This window comes from Oppia nitens, unplaced genomic scaffold (genome assembly GCF_028296485.1).
Source record: "Oppia nitens isolate AA-2021 unplaced genomic scaffold, nextdenovo-longstitch-racon4-pilon3 scaffold45_pilon_pilon_pilon, whole genome shotgun sequence".
NCBI classification, from domain to species: Eukaryota; Metazoa; Arthropoda; class Arachnida; order Sarcoptiformes; family Oppiidae; genus Oppia; species Oppia nitens.
In genome coordinates, this window is record NW_026533227.1 from 246,467 (window position 1) to 267,814 (window position 21,348).

The window sequence follows — 21,348 nt, forward strand, 5'->3', positions numbered from 1 at the left end:
CAAACAAACAAAATAATTATGAAAAATCTTAAATTTTATTTTAAAAAATAATTTCTTTTTTATTATAAATATTTCAATTGAATTGTTTTCAGTTATTATAATAATAATTACATTTCTTTCATTGTTTTTGCCGATAATGTATTTGCATATTGAAAGTCATCGCTATTGTTATAGTCGGTCATATCGAGTGCCACTTCTACCGATTCTCTGACCACCCGATGCCGGTCATCGATGTATTTGTTTAGCTCGCGTTCGGCTTCAGTGGTGGCGATAGCGCCCAATGCTTCGGCGCATTCGTGTCTAACCATTTCGTTTTCATCAAAATTGGCCAATACTTTAGCCAATTGGTCAACGGTTCGGGGATTTTGCATCTGACCCAATACGTAGGCTACTTCGTGCCGGAACAGTGCCGAATCGGGACATTGCAAACCGTTGGCCAATGCAACAGCCGATTCATCGGTATTCAGGTTTCTCAGGGCAAACATTGCCCGATATCTGGTAAACAAATCGTTGCCCGAATCAGTTAACATCGACTCCAATCGTTGGACATTATTGTTTTCGTCATTGTCCCGTTTGAGATGCGGTACCGGATCTACCGATTTGAAGGCAATCGAGTCGCCGCCGACCAACTCGTTGGTTGAGTCCAACAAGTGTTCAATACGGCTAATGGCYAGCTGACAGGTTTCGGCTACCGATTTGTTGTCATCGTTCAGGTATTTCTACAAATTTTGGTCACAGATTTAGTTAGCGATAAGTTTTTAGTCAATCAAAACAGAGACATACTTTAAGGACATCCAGGGATTGTTGGGCACCGATAGCTCCGAGTGCTTCGGCAGCTTCGTGTCTGACCATCGGATGCTCGCCGATGTTGGCCAGAACCTGGTTGAGCACTGGTATGGCCAGCGGGTCCTGCATTTGGCCTAAACAATAGGCGCACTCGTGTTTCAATAGGGCTGAATCGTCGTCCAGTAGACATCGGCTAATCTGATCGATACTGGCCTGGCCGGCAATATTACGCAGGGTAAACAATGCCCGAAAACGTTGGCCAATCGGTCGACCAGTCGAATCGTTGAGTACCGAACCGGTGGCCTGGATCTGGTCGGCGGTAAACTTGAGGCCAGACATATCACGTGTTTTTATTATTATTATTATTATATAATTTTTATTATAGACTATTGACTGACTATTACATAAAAACTTATTATATATAAAAAAAACTATATATTATTTATAATAATAACTAATTATTATTAACTATTATTAACTAATTATTAACTAAACTAAACAAATATTTAAATAATTATTTTTAAAAAAACACTGTATTTATGTATGAATTTTGAATGCAATGCAGTATTAAATTTGTTATTTTGTACCCTTTTATCGATACAAACATTTAGTTGTAGACAATATAGTATTTTTGAATAACATGTAAAATAGTACCAAATGTATTGCACAACTCCTAGGGCTTTAATATACAGTTTGTTTTGTACCTTTTATAGATAACATTAAAATCACATTAAAAACAATATAATATTTAAAATAACATAAAATAGTACCAAATGTGTTGAAACTCCCGGCTTTAATATAATAACGTGTGTGTACTGTATGTGTGTGTTGTGTGTGTCTAATGTGTCGCCATTTGTTTGACACTATTGTTGTTATCATTTAATAGTAGTGTTTAGTAGTGTTGTTGTTGTTGTTGTCGTCAATCAATTACCGCATGTATTGAAACTAAATTAATAATTAATTAATTAAAAAAAAAGACAGTCAGCTATGGCTTAACCGGTTGTATCGCCGTCGGCACAGCGGACACACAGTTATCCGACACAGTTATACAATTAAAAAAAAACTAACGGCCGGTCAGCAGACACAGGCGTTGAATTTGAAGACCCGTACCATCGCTTTGATTGTTGTTGAGGACAGACATGACTGACGCCGGCTTTTTTCGGGTAAGTTTTTTTTTGTGGTCATACCATAAGCGGTGGACAAATGTAATTAACCGATTGTTTGTTTGTTTGTCTATCCTATTCCTATAGGGCACGAGCGCCGAACAGGACAACCGATTTGCCGACAAACACAAGAAACTATTGAAACAATTGAAGTTCAATGACTCGCTGGTCAATAAAGTCAGTCCATTTCGTTGTTGTTGTCATTGTCACCTAATTTGTTCCCGACTAATAAGCGGACAATTTGTTTTGTTTTGTTTTGTTTGTTTAGGTGGACATCAAGAAAGTCAATCTGGATGTTATGCGTCCATGGATTCACCAACGAATAGCACAGTTGCTGGAAATGGAGGACGAAGTTGTGGTCGAATATGTTGTCAATCAACTACAGGCCGATCGGGTAAATAAATATATAGCGCACACACACACACACACACACGTGTTTGACCACTGATTGTGTTTATTGTTGTTGACAATCATTGTGTTGTTGTTTTTTTTATTGTTGTTTGGATTGGCCATCAATTTAGTTTCCCGACGGCAAGATGATGCAAATTAATTTGACCGGTTTTTTGAACGGCAAAAAGGCCCGCGAATTTATGGGCGAACTCTGGCATCTGTTGATGAGCGCACAGACCGCTGGCGACGGTATACCCGTCGAGTTTGTCAACCAAAAGAAAGAGGAGATCCAGAAACGAGAGGTATGTCTATTGTGTGTTATATACATAGATATGACGGTAATAGCGGTTATGCCCTAATTACGGTAAATGAATTATCGGTTTATTTGATTTGGATTTTTTAAGGCCGAAAAATTGAAAAATATGACCGAAAACGATAAAGAAAAAAATGGTAAATCGGATGAACGATCGCAACGGCGACGCAGTCGCAGCCGAAGTCCGGCTCAGCGCCGAAGGTCACGATCGCCGCCACCTCCGCGCAAACGATCGCGTTCGCCGCCTCAGCGCAAGCGGTCACGATCGCCGCCACCGCAACGCAAACGTTCGCGTTCACCGCCAGCACAGCGCAAACGTTCGCTGTCGCCGCGAAAGCCGAGATCAATATCGCCGCGCAAACGATCACAATCGCCAGCGCACAGGCGGTCACCGATTTCGCGTAGTAGTCGTCGATCGAAGAGTCGTTCGCCGAAAAATAGTAGTCGTAGTCCTCCGCGTCGCGACGATTCTGTTTCTTCACACTCACCGTCGCCGCCACTCAAGTTGCGACCGGATCCCGAAGATAATCGATCAAAACAACAGCAACAACAGCCACCAAACAATAACAAATCGGCGGCAAACGATACCAATCGAAGCGATTCGGATCGGCGATCATCGAAATCAGGTTCGCGATCGCCATCCAAATCGACTTCGCGATCCGGTTCGCGGTCGCCATCCAAGTCTAGATCGAAGTCACGTTCGGTGTCACCTAAGCGGCAGCGGTCAGCGTCGCCTAATCGGCGACCGCAACAGCGATCTCCACCAGCGAGAAAACGGTCGCCATCACCGCGCAGACGATCGATAAGTCCTCGACGCCGATCAGGTTCGCCGCGTAGTAGGCGTTCAATAAGTCCCAGACGACGGCCATCAACATCGCCCCGTCGAAGACGCTCAAGAAGTCGCGATTTACGGCGACGAAGTCCGTCGCGCAGTCGTTCACGCAGTCCGCGTGGCTATCGATACCGGTCGCCGCCGTCAAGACGCGGCGGTTTTCGACGATCGTCACCGCGACGAGGTTTCGGCTTTCGTAGCTACAATGATAACCGATTTCGTTCGTCGCCACCGCGCAATCGCCGCCGATCACCATTCTCGCCGCGCAGACGACCACCGTCTCGGTCACCACCGCGGCGTCGACAACAACAACAACACTCGCCATCCATATCACCCAAACAACAACGTCACTCGCCATCGCCATCACCTGCACGTCGTTCTAGACGTTCACCCGTACAGCAGCAGCGTTCTCCTCCTAGACATTCCCGACGATCATCGCCGCCTCCGCCACCACCACAACAACAACAGCAAGCATTACAGCCACCAAAACGAGAGGCCTCGACAACACTACCAGCAGTAGTCGTCAAGAATGAGATGCCATCCGACTCGGAGTCAGCGAAGTCACGATCGGCGAGTCCAGCGCTGCCGAAACAGTTACCACCGCCGCCTCCGCCCTCACAATCACTGCCTGCAGTGTCTAAAAAGTCTAGGAGTTCGCCGCCGCCTTCATCGTCGGCATCGAAACGATCAAAATCGGGTAAATCGGAGAGTCCTCCGCCCGTTATACAGAAAAAATCTAAATTCGATGATTCGGACAGACGAAGTAGTCCAGCGCTGCCTCAACCGCCGCCGACGTCATCGAAGAAACCAATTGCCGACAGACCATCGGAGACCACCACCACTACTACTACTACTACTAGCGTAACACCGAAAAAGTCTTCGTCGTCATCGAAATCGTTGACAACGACATCGGACAAGAAATCGTCGTCTATTACGTCGTCGTCGAAGAAAAAGAAACGCAAGAAGAAGGTAACGGATTCCGACCGAAGTTCGGACGAGTCGAGTGCTGAAGAGGCGCGCAAAAAGAAGAAGAAAAAGAAGAGTAAAAAACATCATAAAAAGCATCACAAGAAACATAAGAAACACCATAAGAAAAGTTCAAAACGAACTCAACAGACGTCCAGTTCCGAGTCGGACGATGACGACGACGATGATGATGGCGGCGGTGATGAAGTACATGAACGAAGAGATCAACGGAAGTCAAAGGATGAGGACAATGGCGTCGATATGACTGAATTGGAAAAGCATTTAAGAGAGAAGGCATTGAAGTCGACGAAGAAGGCGAAGACAAACGAATGATTTCATTTTTATTTCGTATATTCATATATATATATATTGGCGGACAATACGGACGGACGGATTGACTGTCGGGAAGTGAGATGAAGAGAGAGAGAGAGAGAGATGATATCAAATAAAGGTTTTGTCACAACAGTTAAGACTACGGATGTGATTGAATGAGAGACACATATATATACTAAAAAAAATAAATAACTAAAATATATATATAAATTGAAACAAACAAAACAACAAATTATATATATTTTTATTTATTTATTATTATTATTATCAACAAAAAAAATTTAAAATAATTTTAGCGAACATTTTTATTTCAACAAAAAAAACATTGACGGACACACATACAACTAGAATTCAATTATATATATAGATATATATCATTTAATTTTTTTAATTATTTTCTTAATTGCAATAATTATAATTGAATGATATTATAATTGAGATTCCCCCCCCCCCCCCGATATACACACTTATATATATATAGACAGACACCTATATAATTAAAACATATAATTAAATTAATTGATTGATTCAATTTATATTCAAAACAATAAAATTGATTTTTAAATGATATGTTATATACACTCACATAATTTAATTTAATGTTTTTTTAAATGAAAATAATTATAATTGATTAAAAAAACATTTGTATAAAAGTGTTTGAAAAACATATATAATTTGTAATTTAAAAATTGAATGAATTGATTGGCAATTATTAATATTTATTAAATTAAATTAATTAATAAAATAGTAAAAAAAATTAAATAATAAATTTAGTTGTTTGGCTAACAAATTGTTTGTTGTTGTATTTCAAATTATCTTGCTCATTTAATATGTAGTAAATTTTTAAATTTTAAAATTAATAATTTATATTTTAATAATTACTGAATTATTTGAAATGTTTTTTTATTTTTAAACTTTTGATATTGTATTGAAATTTTTTTTAGTGTATTTTTTATTTATTTTATTATTATTATTAATGATAATTATTTTAATAATTTTTATTTTAATACAAAATAATAATAATAATAATTAACTATAATATTAGTAATTAATTAATTAATTAAAATAATAATAATGTGCATTTAAGATTAAATTTTAAAAAAAATTAATTTTTATTGAATACAATAATAATGACTTCAAAAAAAATCATAGCTAACAAACAATCTTATGGTATGAATATAAATTTATATATATATAAAAATAAAAATAAATCAATGACTTGAATAACTATATCAATAAATAATTCAATTGGTAATTAATAATAATAAATAATATTACAAAACAACAACAAAAAAAGTTTAAGAAAAAATACAGTTTTTTTCTTTCTATATATATATAAAAATATATAATAATAATTAAATCACAATTTTATTTTAAATTAATTGATAACACAATACATTATATAATTTATAAGTTGTATATCAATGATACACACATATCAACAAAATGCTGGATTATCTATACCGCCGGCGCCACCACTGCCGCTACTAGTAGTGGCTACTGCTGACCGTCGGCTACATTCACCACTGGGACCGGCAATCAGTTCGTCACGAGACGAATGTAGACCGGGAGGCGAATTGTTGGCCGAAAAACTTGAGCTACTTGTCGACGCCGACGCCAACGATAGCGGAGGACTGGCCGATGCGGAATGTCGGCTACCAGTAGTAGTAGTGGTCACAGCTATCAGTTGTGGCCGCTGGACGTGTACCCGGGCGGCCAGTTCCGGTGTCGACGGATTCGACGAATAGGGTGTACCGTTACGGCCCCTGTAGGCGGGCGGCGGTACTCCTATCTGATTGCGTATCAGTGTAAGTGTTTCGTCATAGGTGGGCGGCTTTTCAAACGGCGGCAGCGTACCGTCGCCCAGTGGACCGCCATCGTAGTTACCGCAATGCGGAAACAGTGTAAATATATCGGGTATAGTCCGATTGTCAAGCGGTCCGTTTGGCATACGGGAACGGCCAGCCGCCGATGCTGGAGGACAGTAGGACTTACGCAGAATGCATACCAAAAATATGATTAGTATGAGTGCCAGACAACAGGATGCGAATATCATTGTTATCTTATAGATTTGCATGGCTGTCCTCGATTCTGTATGTTTTTGTTTGTTTGTAGTCGCATCCCGGAGCCCGATGATGTGTATGGGGGTGTATGATATAGTGGAAAGGGTATGAATAGTTAGTTATTATTTTTTTGGATGTATAGGTTAGATATGAAATGGACATCACTTACCATTGTTGCCGTTATTTTCCACACAACGAGCTATCCCTTTAACAAAGTAACTATCGTCGGGACACTCGCACTTGTATACCATTGGTTTGCATACCAGTCCCTGAATTGATTCACAGTCACTGTCGGAAATGCACTTTTGCTGATAAAACCCTTTAGTTTAGTTTTTTTTAGGTAAAATAAATATAAATAAATAATAATTATTTTTATATAATCCATAATATACTAATATATAAATTTTTAGCTAATTATTATATTTTGTTTGTTCAACTGGTATGTGTGTGTATGTGTGTATGTGTGTGTGTATGTGTGTGTATGTGTGTGTGTGTGTGTGTATGTGTGTGTGTGTGTATGTGTGTGTGTGTATGTGTGTTATGTGTTTTATACTGTAGTAATATTTAATGGTATCTAATTAATATATAATATGATATAATAATATAAAAGCTAATCTAATATATAATATTTTTTTTTAATTATTAAAATATAATCGTTTTAATGTAATAGTTCATTGAAAAAAATTAATAACTATAAAAGTTTTTATTTTATAAGTATATATAAAATGCTAAATAGTCTATAATAATAACTTTTTTTTAACTGTCAAATAATTTAATTTAATTTTAATTATTGATTTTTAGTATGTGTACTAGATAATATTAATTAATTGATTTAAAAAAACACCTAGACACTCTACACTTACCTTTACATGAATATGTAGGTACACAACGTGTTATATTTTTATTATCATTATCATCAAAAAAAACTGGACAACATTTAGCATATCTATTACAGTCATCACTAGTTTTGCAACTATTTATAATATCTTTATTATTTAAATCATTTAAGTTATGATTATTATCATTATTATTATTCGATGATATATTATTATTAAAATTATTATTATTATTAGGAAAATCGGTAAAATTTTTGGACTCTAAACTACCGTTTCCATCACTATTGATAACTATTGATAAATTTGTTATATCATCAGTTGGCCATTGATTTGAAATAATTTTATAGTTATTAATATTATAGTTATTAGTATGCAATAACTTTTCTAAACTATTATTATTATTATTATTATAACTACTATTATAATGTCTATTATCGCATACAACTATTAATGTATTGCTATTGAAAAACACTTGTTGTATAATAATTAGCAAAAACACAATTAATAGACAATTATTATTATTATTACGATTAATATTTAGTATATTAAACATTTTGTTAATGTACTGTAAATACATGTTTTTTTCAATAGTTAGTATGTGTTTTAATAATTATTATTAAAAAAAATTAAAAAACTTAAATATTATTGTAACACAAAATAATACACAAAACACACAAAAAAACTGTGAATAGATTTAAATGTTATATCAAAATGTTATATAATGTTGAATATAATTATTGGTATTTTTTTTTATTAATATATGATATATATATATGATTTTTTTAAATAAATAGTTTATTATATTTATTAAATATTATTAACTATAATATATTTAATAGTAGTAGTAATAACAATAATAATGATAATAATTACTTTATAATAATAATATCATAATATGGTAGACATTACTTATATTTTGTTGACTTTAATAAATAAAATATAATTTTTTTTGTCTAATCAATCCTTTTATTATATATATATATATATAATGTATAATATTTTATTATTATTATTATTATTATTTATTACTTATAGTAGTTTATACACTCACTATAACTACTAATACTAATTCCTATTATTAATAATAATTATCATAATTTTATATATATATATATATATTWAATATATTTAATTTAAACAACCACTCAATCAGCGCTGTTATGACAATTGCGATAAAAACTATAGCAAAAYATTTTACTATTAGTTTTTATTTATTCAATTAGACATTATATAGAGACAACAACTCTTACTTTATATCTATTTATATATAAATWTATATATATTTTTACAGTATWTTTGCGGTATATATGATATATATCAATATACTGTATAAAAAATATATTTAGTTATATTTTTTTTTGTTGGTGTTGATAATCACCAATTGATTAATTTAATTAATACACACAGTTATTAACACACACACACACACACACACACACACACACACTCARCAYTAGGATATATATATATATTATATAAACTATATTATATATTTATATWTTTATAATTATTTATATTTAAAAACATTATAATCAAAGTTTTTTTATATATCGATTAAATTGTTTAAATGWTTATTTGTTAATTATTATTAATTAWTTAATTAGTTATTAACTATTTTTTTATTATACATTTTTCGTAATCCACATAAACATACACGTKTTTTACAATTTTTTTATTACTAATATTTWTATTAATAAAGATTAATATAAAAATATTAAGTTATTATTTATTTTATATTTATAATTACTTAAAATAGAAAATTTAATCACTAATTAAACAATTGAATTTAATAAACAAAAAATACAACATATATTAATATATTAATTTAATTAAATAAAATAACAAATATTTAATCAGAAATATTTAAAATAAAAAAATATATAAAAACTTTATTTTGTAGTAAACAAGTGATAACTATGTGTACAAAAAAATTATCATTGCAATCATGAAATTAATWATTATTATTATTATTATTATTATTAAAAATAATAATAATAATAAATACTTTAACAAATATGCKTTARAAAAATAATGATAATAATAATAGTAAATACAAATAATAATAATAATAMWAAAAATACTAAATCCAGGTAACTGTCGCAACCATTAATTAAAAAATTTATTATTAAATTTTATTAGTATTAATTTTTGAAGTTTACATTGAAAATATAATTTATATTTATATTAAAAAAAAAATTAAAATAAAAAAAAMTAAAACACACAACTCATTTCCTTCAAAATGATATATAAATTCACATATATATATATATATATAWATTAAAATAATAMARATATTAATATATAATTATAATCAATGTAATAATCATATTAACCATCAAACAGTATAGTAAATTATTAATTAWTATAATTAATAATATTGAAATATAATAGTAGTTTATAACATTATTATTRTTGTTATTAACATAAATATTAAATTTTTTTTAATATAAGTTAATACTATATATGTTATTAAATATTGTACAGGTATTATATTTTTTTTGTAAAACAAAAATTTATTTTTAATAAAATAAACTTTTTTATTTTAATTAGAATTGGTAATAATAATAATTATTATAATGTACCCMATAAATAATCATATAATTAATWACTRTATKTWTCYATTTAATACATTAATTAGCCAGCTAAAATAAATGCCAGAATATTCCTGTAATAATCRATAAATTAAAATTAAAWAAATTTCATTACAAACAAACAAAATATATAATTACCRTTAATTTTGTATTATTTTTATAAAAAAAAATTATTATTATTATTATTACCGGTAGTAATAACTTCAACAATTTATTCAATCAATTCAATCAAACAAAAAAAAACAATAACTCAAACWTAAYACCACAATTTGTAATACCGTTTTATTATCATTAAATTTATGGTAAATATTAATTTTAAATATATCTTGAATAATAATAATAATTATAATATTRAAAACTATATAAATTATAATGAATTATAATTATAATACATTATACATACATTGCTATTAATTTATACAATAATAATAATAATWATAATAATAATCTGTATAACAATACATAAAAAAAAACTTGTTTAACATACATATAGTATAACCACAAAAAATTATAATTATAATTAAAAATAATATATATATATATATAACTCTATCACTAAATCATATGATATATTAGTATAATATCTATCTGTCTATCGGTCGGTCCGTCCGTCCATATGTAGCGGTAATGTCTATCCATAATAAAAAAAACAGTTGTCGACAAATCGGGTTCAAATGTATAGACATAACAAACACACGGCTGGCTGGCCAGTCAGCCAACTGGCCAGACCCGACCCGACCCGATAGACCGATCAGCGTCTATCGGTAGTCATCCGAACCGAACAGACCTTTGGCCCGTCGGAGTATGGAATCCTTGTTCGGATCGTACGGATGATCTTTCGACGGTATTTCCAATATGGCCGGTACGGGTGCCGTATGGGCATCGATAACGTGACGGATCAGTTCGGCAACGTTCTGGTTAATCAATATGATGTCGATGTCGTCCCGTTTCAGAAATGCCCGAAAAGTGTCCTCAATGTCCAGAGTCGGKGTATTTTTGTCGACAACCAAAAAGTTATGTTGCGGTTGTTTCTGGCGATTCATTTCGCCGATACCGCCCAACAGAAACCCGACGCAAGTGTCCTAATAATTTTATTTTWACGGGAAATAGTGGTCAATAWCTACCCGATAGTTATCGCGATGRACGGGTGGGTGGGAAACGCCCCCCGATTTAGTTAATAAGTATAATAAATACCTCATCGCCGATAACGGCAATCAGTTTGCCCTTAATTGCCGAATGTAATGCCATTTTCCCGCCGCCGCCGCCGCTGCTGCTGTTTGYRTAGTAACGGGTGGTCAGTGGCCACTAGATTACCGTTCCGTCAATTATAAACAAAAAACACGTAAACWCTAACCCAAACAAACAAACTATAGTATAACACCTGTATATATATATCAATAAAATAAATTAATCTAGGTTAGTATTAAAAATATATTAAATGATCTAGGTAATTTTTTTTAATTAAAAAAATATTTAAATGATAGTTAAAATTATTTTATATATGTTTATTACCTTGTTAAATTTTTGTTTGTTTAATTTATGTGTGTAAATATATAGTTTATTTTATTTAATATTTACTGTACTTTTTTTATTTAATTTAGTTAACTCATCAAAGTACATAATTTATGTATACCATAAATTACGTTCAATAAATAACGTMATGTAWTTTATAATGTAATAATAATATGACAATTACTTTATATAATATTATTATTTATTTTTTTTTTGGKTATAAAATGTATTAAATTTATTAAATTAAAACAAAAAATAAAATCATATMCTTATATATASAGTATTTTTACAATAATAATAATAATTAATGAAAAAAATTATAATTAATTATTAATTAATGTAAAAATCAAAAACTAAATTTATTATTATTTAAACTTTTTTTTTTGATCATAAATATATTTGACATAATTTTTTTGTTAATTATTTTTTCAAACAAAAAACAATAAAATAAAAACTTAATTTTTTAAAAWTCAATTTTACTTTTTATTTTATTTGATTTATAATTTTTTTTWAGTAATTTTAAGTTATATTTTTTTATACAAATTGTATACAAATATTGTGCTAAAATATTTCTAGTARTACAACACTAGTCTACTGTATTGTATAGCTATACAATAGTATTATCCAATTTATAACTGTATATAACCTACTATAGTGTTGTAATAATAATACCATTAATAATGTTTACGTCAAATGTTTATTATTATTATTATATTATTATTAGATATTTATTACTGTTTTGTTRTGTATTGTATTGTCTATCAAATTGATTGATCACTAATCTAACGGCTAATCCCGTCGGGAGTTTCCCARTATATTAATTGACAGTATATATATATAATACATAAAAACTATGTGGCCATCGATGGCCAACAACCAAGGRCGGCGGCACCGGCGGCGCTGAATCGCGCGGCGGCTGGACTCGCGAACARCAACAATGGTCAGACCAGACACAGTGTTGGGTTCAGCAACAGTCGGCCGATAACGTCGATTGGGCACAACTGGCCAAACAATGGATACAAATGCAGACCAGTCAACCGCAACCGCCACAACATCAGCAACAACTACACGATTTRTTACAGTCACCGGCGGTTACTGTCCATCAGCTGCTACCGCAACACATACTCGTCCAGTCAATGGTCCAGCATTTGTTGCCGCCGCCACCACCACAGCCGCCACCGCAGSCKCTGCAATCACCAATGGTGACCATACATCGCGGACCGCCGCCGCCATCGCTGTTATCACCGTTTGGTGGACCACCACAGCAGCCGCCATCCATATCGCCAATGCATATGCAAATGAATCGCATGCATCCGCAACACATGCCGACCGGATCATCACCCGATGAYATAATGTTACGAACATCATCGGGTGGTGGTCCGCCATTGTTTCATCGGCGACCACATCACATGCAACCGCCGCCGCCGGTGGCCTCGCCAATACACGAAGATATTTCGCGACCAATCTATCAAACATCGATTGAGGCCAACATTAATAATAATAACAACAACTGGAATCGACCCATATTTCCACCGCATCCACCAATGAGACAGCCGGTACCGCCGCCGCCACACACAATGCGGCCAATGACTGGACTGCCGCCRCCGCCTCCATCGTCATCACCAATGCAACAACCGTTGCTACCGACACCTCCATCGCCTACAATGGCAACAATGGCTGCTTCGGGAMCTAACTTTCCTACATCRGCAGCGATGCCGTGGAGGCCGCCGCCACCACCGCCAATGATGGCTGKAAATCAAATGCCGCCGCTGCCGAAGCCAACCGACTTACCGATKAACGCAAACATTGATCACTTTACAGCCAATATTATGAACAACAATAATGTTAATAACAATAGTATTATGTGTAATAATAATAATAATAATAATATTGCTAATAATATAATGGACGCGGCCAAGAAAAAGACATTACCGATATGGCTGAGGGAGGGATTGGATAAAATGGAAAAAGAGAGGACTAAACGTGTGGAACGGGAACGGGAGGAACACGATAGGATGGAAAGGGCTAAAGCTGTYAGGGATAAGGAGGAACAGTTGCGTCGGGAGATTGAATGGGAACAGAAGGTCGGCAACAAATATGCGGACAGCGATGATGACGACGATGAGGARGAGGAAGAGGGAGAKGACAGCGACGATAGGTTTGACGCTGAAGACAGAAAAGAGATCAGCGATGAAGAGATGGTTTGTTTTACTGGATTTTTKTTWAACGATAGGATTGTCTGAAAGTTTTTATTTTTATTACCGATAACTATATATATATATATATATATTGATAAAACAGATGTTAAGAGTACGCCATATGATGACACAAATACTGTTRGATGTGACCAACAATGAGATCGACGCCATTGCCAGGGATGTCATCAGTAAGAGTCGCCACCAAAGAGGTACATATTATGTGATAATAATAATAATAATATTAACAATAATGACAGTGATTGCTATGGTTTGTCGTAAACAAAAATTTAATMTCAATTTTTTTTATAGTAAAATAATTATTAATTTATAACTAATTTATTTAAAATAAAAAAACTTATCCATAGTTTCATAAATTCATTAAATATTTAGTGAAAAAATAACAATTCATATTTARTAATTAAATATTTTAGTAATTAAATGTTTAGATTAGTATAAATTAAAAATAATAATAATAATAATAATCATAAAAATAATAAAATCACTAATTAAACTATATATTTTTAAAGCTATATTTTCTATCAATTATTTTATTTTTAATTAATTAWTTTTTTTGTTTTWAAAAAAACCTATAATTAATTTTATTATATTTAAKTAATTGATATATTTGAAAAATTATTTGATGATAAAAATGATCTTGATGAAAAATTAAGTTCCAGAGGTTGTTATGCAATCAAGCGAACCAACAATTATTAATAAGTCTACAAAACTTGGTATGTAATCAATTCAATGGTTTATTTAATTATTATTAATTAAAAAAAATATTATTACCGTACAATTTATTGTATATTTAAATTATTATTAATTTATAATAATTAAAATGTAWATATATATAAAAGAGAAAACAAACAATAATTTGAATTTTAAGCACAAACTAAAAAATTATCTAAAAAAATAATAGATTACAGAAAATTAAGTTTTGTTTTTAAATTTTTTTATTTATTTATTTAAAAAAATATTTCTATTGAAAAGTTATTTATTTGATTTTTTAGTTAATTTTTTTAAAAAACAAAATATTTATTTATTGATGTTTTTTTATTAACTAATTATTAGTTAAATTGTAGTTATTATTGAATTGTTTTTGTTTTAGTTTTCCAATTAATAAAAAAAGTTGTCAATTATTTTTTATGTTATTATTATTATTATTTTGTTGCCGTATTTAACTTGTATTGTCATTTAGGAGGACTGACTGTACTCACTGGCTATGGAAGCGATTCGGACGATGATAACGAAGACAAGGACAACAACCCCGGAGGAGGAGGAGGTGGTAGCCATCAAATGGACAGTAAATCAGATGACAAGACTAAGTCATYATCGGATGTACATAAAGGCGATAATAATAGTAATAATAATAATAATGAGAGCAGTAATGATCTAAAGAGATCTAAAGATAAGTTATCGGAAACCAATGGTAATTAAAAAATTTTAAATGTTATAATTAACTAATTATTTGTTTGTTTTTTTTATTTTCTTTAATTAAAAAATTTATTTAAAAGATCGAAAATCACGTAATGACAGATCAAAACAGTCKTCAGATTACGAWAGAGATAGAAGTAGTAGACATAGTAGTGATAGTAGTRGTAGAAGAARWAGAAGTAGTAGRAGTAGGAGATCCAGTGATAGAGATCGTAATCGAAGAAGYAGTCGATCGAAAGATAGGGATAGAAATAGAGATAAGGATAGAGATAGAAGAAGTAGGTCTAGAGATAGATCTGTTAGACAGAGTAGTAGTAGTAGTCGACCAAAGACTAGTCGTACTGATCGCAGATCACTATCTGATCGCAAAAGTAGATCGCGAAGTAAATCACGTGATAGACAACAACGACGGCGGCRCCGATCGGGTAGTAGTAGTAGTCGATCGCGTAGTCCGTCGTCGTCTAACAAAAACCATAGAAGTGTTGGCCACTCGTCAAATGAATCGTCAGCCGCTGCCGCCGCCGGCAGTAAGTCGCGGACAACAACGACGACCAGCAGCCGTGCGGCGGACCCGAGCCGTAAACATCGATAGTTTGGGTGTAAAATAAATGTCTGTATATATAACTATATTTAAAAAAAAACAAAACAACACATAAAATAATTGAAACAACAAAACAATTAAAAAATAAGACACAAAAAAATCCCAGGAATTTATGACAACAACAATAACAACAAAATAAATGAAATATCACTTTAATTATTATTATTTTTTAATAAAAAAAAGGTAACATTTTTTTAAATACTATCACTGTTTGTTTGAAGATAATAATAACAAAAAAAAACAATAAAAAATTTCAATTTACATTAGAGTTCAACCAATCAAATAAATTAAAACAAAATTAATAGTTTCCGAATAATTTATATATAATAAAAAAAATAATAATAATTAAAACTTACGAATTAATTAATTTAATTAAAATTAAAAATACATTCATTTTCTAAAGACCCCCCAAATTATATTAATTACCGACTTTGCTGACATATAATAGCATGCAATTATATCTAAATTTGAGCAAAATTGACATGGGTAAAAATTGATGCAATTATACATAGATATAGTTGCACCCCTTGGTAAAATTGACATATAGTTGCATGTAATTATAACTCAATTATAGCAATTCAAAAATTTTTATTTAAACCAAATGTAATGTAATTATTAATTAACATCAGGAATATAATCAATTACTTCGTCAATCTCTTCATTATCAGATTCTGTATCTGAAATTCCTGTTGATTCTTGTTGTCCATCAGATTGTTGTCTATCACTTAAAATACACTTTAGCTTTGAATGTAATTGTGTATCATCTCTGACTTGGCTAAGATTACATTGTTTGAAACTATCAATAATTTGTTGCAATGGTATTGCTTTCCACGCTTTACTACACCACTCGGCAATCAAACCATATGATGGTCTCTTGACATTACCGTCTTTAGTCTTAGGTTTAGTATCATCTGCTGATGCCATCCAATCGGCCCAATATTTTTTAAGATGTGATTTAACCGGTCGATTCCAGGAGACATCTGCGGGTTGAAGTAGTGGCGTCATACCTCCCGGTATTATCTCAACTTTTGTAGCATAATGTGAAGCGAAAAGTTTTTTTATTTCAATGCTTCTGTGAGCTCTTGCGGCGTCAATGGTTAATAGTGAACGGTATTTTAATTGACAATTTTTGACTGCCATATTGAGAAACAAACCGTCTGGACGTTTAGCAAACACTTTAGTTATCCATTGATGCATCAAATCTGTAGTCATAGATCCCTTCGCGCTGACCATTACCTCGACATCAGATGGAAACTTACACTTAGGAATCTTTTTCAAATTTTTGAAAATAATTGTAGCCTTATATTTGCGACCCATATTATCCCCACATAAAATAAGTGTAAATCTAGTCTTCTCATTGGTCCTGTCGTCCGCAGTGCTACTGATTTGTTACCAATTTTATCAATTGTGTGGTTTTGTGGTAAATCGAAATAAACAGGTATTTCATCCATATTTATGATAATAATTTGATTATTTTGCAGCAATTGTTGAGAACGAAAATTATCCACATTTTGAAAAAAACAAAAACTGATTTCTCTCGCATTCTTTGGTATTTTCTGACCAATTGTTGTAACAGCTCTGACAGATAATTGATATCTTTGCATAAATCCTTGGACCCAACCAGTCGATGCTTTAAACAGAAGACTGTCTGACTTCTCCAGACCCACAGTCTCTCTCTTATTGGTATTGATTTCATTAAATATCTCTAATGCTTTGCTAATTAATAATTCATATGTGACGAAAAGTTTATCATTTCGTGTTTTAGTAAACCACTCAATAAGTTTGGACTCCATTTCTGGAAATTTACCGATACGTGGTTTAAGAAGTCTTCGGCGGGTTTTCACACTAACGGACTTATTGTCTAATAAATTGCAATATTTGTCTTCATTTTGTAACCATAATGCAATGTTTTGTCTTGAGGTCCCATATTGTCTTGCAGTTTCTGATTGATTATTACCATTGTTTTTATGCCATTCAATGGCTTCCAATCTGAATTGTATTGTATATGATAACCGTCTAGTCTTTAATTTTGACTTTTTCGTTGATACAGATGTCAGATTCAATTCACTACTTCTTGAGGTTATTGATATATCCATTGACATATCATTCACTTGATTTACCTCTGAGTCTTCACTTGATGACACATTAATAAAACATTCAGTCATTTTGTTGTCATAATGAGACACATAGACAGTGAAAATGGATACTAATTGCTAAATATTTTTGACAAAAAATTTTACCTTATTTTACAGTTTCAAAAAACTTTTATATGACAGCAACTATACGTCAATTTTAGTAATCATGTTATTTAATATTACAAAAAATATATGCAACTATATCTAGATATAATTGCACCTCTCTTGGTACCACTATATATATATATATATATATTATATATAGCAAAGTCGGTAATTAATTAATTAATTTCTATATATAAAATAATTCTCTTTAAATTAAATTAATTTTTTTCTTAAAAATAAAAAAAAACTCATTTTTCAAATTATTTTCCAAATCTTTGTTCGCATTTTGAATACTTGGCCAGAGTTTCGTAAAACATGTCGAACTGGAAGTCCCGTAACGATCGATAGAAATAGATTTCGGTTAACCTTAACTGCCATAACGGGTAGCCATAGACGCCGGTCGACTGGCCAAACGATATGAGTAATTCGGGATCAGGAAACTCATAGGTTTCTATTGAATGAGAGAGAGAGTGAGAGAGAGAGAGAGAGAGAGAGAGAGAGAGAGAGAGGGAGAGAGAGTAAATAAATGGTTAGAAATGGTTTGTTGGCCAGAAAAAAATCGGGGGACGACTCACTTTTCAATTGTCGCGTAATGTCGGCCAACTCGATAGCCGGCGATCCGGTGCGTGTCAGYTGTTTGGCCGCCCGGACAATACTAGCCCGTGAATCCGTATGCGTAAAGACAGCAATCTTCAGGTTCTCATTGTTGTCGTTGTCCACTGATATGTCTAAAGGCCGGCGGCAAACATAGCTATCGGTMCCTAATTTATAGCCATTTGTATTATTATTAGTAGACTTAGTTTTATTGTCRAKACTTGTCGGGATCAGCTGCTGCTGTTGTTGTTGTTGACTGCCATCGATGCGACCGTTGATTGCATGTGTCGACAATAAATTGTTTGCTGTTTGAAGAGTAAACACCAATTAAATGATTTTTGATTGTCTATAAAAACCGTAACCTTACCGATGATATCCGATGACATATCGCTAAACAATGACACGTATTTTATTTGAAACTGTCGACACCAATGGATCAATTGGATCAACTTWTTCGGGTCTATACGGTCTTCGTGTAGACAAACGGCAATATGTGTCGGCATTTTTGTCAATCGGGACATCAATTGGCCGACATCTTTGGCAATGAGGTCGTCGTCGTCGTTGTTCACGCCGATATCTTGTAGTCGTCGCCGTCGTCGTCCACGTCGGCGGCGGACATAACAGTCGACCAGATAGTAGACCTCCAGACAGATAGTGATCACCGCATGGGTTAACAGCCAGACYAGCTGTAAGACCAGCTGTTTTAGCGGCGGTAACGGCGATGACATTACTGTGATGTGAGTGTGTGTGTGCGATGTGTTTGTTGGTCAATTGGCCGATTAATTGGCCAGTGATTATGATGACTGCAACCAATAAAATAATTGTCAGCTTTTAATAGTAAAACATTTTATTTTTTTGTGGTTTTATTTGGTATTTATTTCGAAAAAAACCGAATGACGTGAAACACGTGATTGRCTGACACAACACTTGACTAATATTACAGTAAAAAAAATAAATAGTAAATACATTACATGTACTGTAAAAAAATTTCAGATTTTATTCAAAACAAAAACAATAATAGTAGACATAATCACTAAAAAAGCACTTAGATTATTATAATAGATTATACACTTTTAATATGTACACTGTATATATATATATATATAAATAAAATAGTGTGTATAATAACTATGTAATATATAGTCTATGTTTTGTAAAAACTTTCTGCCCACCCCTCCCTAAACACTAATATTAGGCTAATATATACATTTACACTACTGTTTTATTGTGTTTTGGTTTTGAATATAAATAAGTTATTTTTATTTCTGATAACTATACGTGTAATACAAATGTATAACAATATTAAACGTAATTAATGAACAGTTAAGTTGATGTATAGTATAATAATTAATAGTCAATTGTATTAAATTTAATTGAATTGTTTGGGGSGGGGGTATTAACACTTTATTGTCCCCTAAAAAAATAAACGTTATTAATGTGTATTACATGTTGTTATAATATCATTCAAAAGTTATTATATAATGTAATACTAATTAAATTATAAATAGTATAACAATTAATTAAATAATATAATTATAAGTTTTATTTTATATATAAATAAAAAAGTTTAGTAAYAAACTTTAYAATTAATTAATTATTTAAATAAATATAATATATTATTATTATAGTATAATAATTAATTAAAAACTATTTGTAATAGTTATGATAAACAGTTAAAATACMTAAAGTTATGTATTAGTAGATACAGTATAATACATGTATTAGCATTGTATGGGTTAAAAACTTTATTACCCCCCCCCCACTCCCCCACCATAAACATAATATATTATCTATATGTCAACAATTTTAATTCAAGTTTTAATACTAATTGAAGTAATAAGTAATAAAAATAAATTAAATAAAAAACATATATAGTTATAATAAAACTATTTATAATTTAATTAACAAAAAATACTGTATTTATAGTTAGAAAACAATATTGAAATACAATTAATTACTTATAATACAAATTAGTATTAAAGTGTAATTAATTAATTTAAACTAAATTAAGCAAAAATTGTTGCTTCTCTCTCTCTCTCTCTCTCTCTATATATATATATATATATATATATATATATATATATATATATATATATATATATATATCTAACACACACCCACTCTAACACCTATTTACTCACTCACTCACTATATATCTCTCTCTTTTAATACTCCCAGTGCTAGTAGTATTGGTTGACTACATATGCTTTAACTACAAATAGTATACATACTATGTATTACATACACTATGTGTATACCGTATATAATACTGTACTATAAAATTAACCACAAATCTGAACCTATAGTACAGCTAATACTGATTACATACTGTATATAGAAAAGCATTAAAATTGAAAAAAATATAGTTTTTTTTGTTAGCAATAACTAACTGTAAATTAAACAAAAATAAATCCTAAAAAAATATACTGTATTTATTACAAACAAAAATTATTTTATACTCAATTAAATTGATTTGTTTTATAACATAATATTACT

General features: G+C 31.5%; 7 protein-coding genes across 7 annotated transcripts; 2 read left to right on the top strand and 5 right to left on the bottom strand.

Annotated features, from left to right (window-relative positions):
• Positions 1 to 46: 46 nt before the first annotated feature.
• LOC128959344 (deoxyhypusine hydroxylase-like) lies at positions 47 to 1,132 on the bottom strand. The gene is made up of 2 exons (XM_054305291.1): positions 784 to 1,132; positions 47 to 719 (listed from the first exon to the last, which is right to left on the bottom strand). Exons 1-2 carry the CDS (start codon positions 1,123 to 1,125, stop codon positions 108 to 110), a joined length of 954 nt encoding a protein of 317 aa, XP_054161266.1. The 5' UTR covers positions 1,126 to 1,132; the 3' UTR covers positions 47 to 107.
• A 485-nt stretch (positions 1,133 to 1,617) lies between these two features.
• Positions 1,618 to 5,179, top strand: LOC128959342 (serine/arginine repetitive matrix protein 1-like). Its single transcript, XM_054305283.1, has 5 exons — positions 1,618 to 1,949; positions 2,037 to 2,126; positions 2,218 to 2,343; positions 2,471 to 2,641; positions 2,744 to 5,179. Exons 1-5 carry the CDS (start codon positions 1,926 to 1,928, stop codon positions 4,781 to 4,783), a joined length of 2,451 nt encoding a protein of 816 aa, XP_054161258.1. The 5' UTR covers positions 1,618 to 1,925; the 3' UTR covers positions 4,784 to 5,179.
• Positions 5,180 to 6,148: 969 nt separating this feature from the next.
• Positions 6,149 to 7,830, bottom strand: LOC128959349 (uncharacterized). Its single transcript, XM_054305296.1, has 3 exons — positions 7,710 to 7,830; positions 7,016 to 7,165; positions 6,149 to 6,874 (listed from the first exon to the last, which is right to left on the bottom strand). The coding sequence occupies exons 2-3, from the start codon at positions 7,095 to 7,097 to the stop codon at positions 6,222 to 6,224; spliced, it is 735 nt and encodes a 244-aa protein (XP_054161271.1). The 5' UTR covers positions 7,098 to 7,165; positions 7,710 to 7,830; the 3' UTR covers positions 6,149 to 6,221.
• Positions 7,831 to 10,833: 3,003 nt separating this feature from the next.
• On the bottom strand, positions 10,834 to 11,804 carry LOC128959318 (V-type proton ATPase subunit F-like). Its single transcript, XM_054305259.1, has 3 exons — positions 11,786 to 11,804; positions 11,468 to 11,654; positions 10,834 to 11,355 (listed from the first exon to the last, which is right to left on the bottom strand). The coding sequence occupies exons 2-3, from the start codon at positions 11,519 to 11,521 to the stop codon at positions 11,032 to 11,034; spliced, it is 378 nt and encodes a 125-aa protein (XP_054161234.1). The 5' UTR covers positions 11,522 to 11,654; positions 11,786 to 11,804; the 3' UTR covers positions 10,834 to 11,031.
• An 866-nt stretch (positions 11,805 to 12,670) lies between these two features.
• LOC128959320 (arginine/serine-rich protein PNISR-like) lies at positions 12,671 to 16,135 on the top strand. The gene is made up of 5 exons (XM_054305262.1): positions 12,671 to 13,986; positions 14,087 to 14,192; positions 14,655 to 14,714; positions 15,182 to 15,412; positions 15,498 to 16,135. The coding sequence occupies exons 1-5, from the start codon at positions 12,808 to 12,810 to the stop codon at positions 16,007 to 16,009; spliced, it is 2,088 nt and encodes a 695-aa protein (XP_054161237.1). The 5' UTR covers positions 12,671 to 12,807; the 3' UTR covers positions 16,010 to 16,135.
• Positions 16,136 to 17,361: 1,226 nt separating this feature from the next.
• LOC128959340 (tigger transposable element-derived protein 4-like) lies at positions 17,362 to 18,225 on the bottom strand (the record flags this gene model as incomplete). Its single annotated transcript, XM_054305281.1, has 1 exon — positions 17,362 to 18,225. A coding segment is annotated over exon 1 (822 nt), but the record flags the coding sequence as incomplete, so codon positions are not given.
• A 286-nt stretch (positions 18,226 to 18,511) lies between these two features.
• On the bottom strand, positions 18,512 to 19,787 carry LOC128959348 (dehydrodolichyl diphosphate synthase complex subunit nus1-like). Its single transcript, XM_054305295.1, has 3 exons — positions 19,220 to 19,787; positions 18,834 to 19,157; positions 18,512 to 18,709 (listed from the first exon to the last, which is right to left on the bottom strand). Exons 1-3 carry the CDS (start codon positions 19,578 to 19,580, stop codon positions 18,519 to 18,521), a joined length of 876 nt encoding a protein of 291 aa, XP_054161270.1. The 5' UTR covers positions 19,581 to 19,787; the 3' UTR covers positions 18,512 to 18,518.
• Positions 19,788 to 21,348: the final 1,561 nt, after the last annotated feature.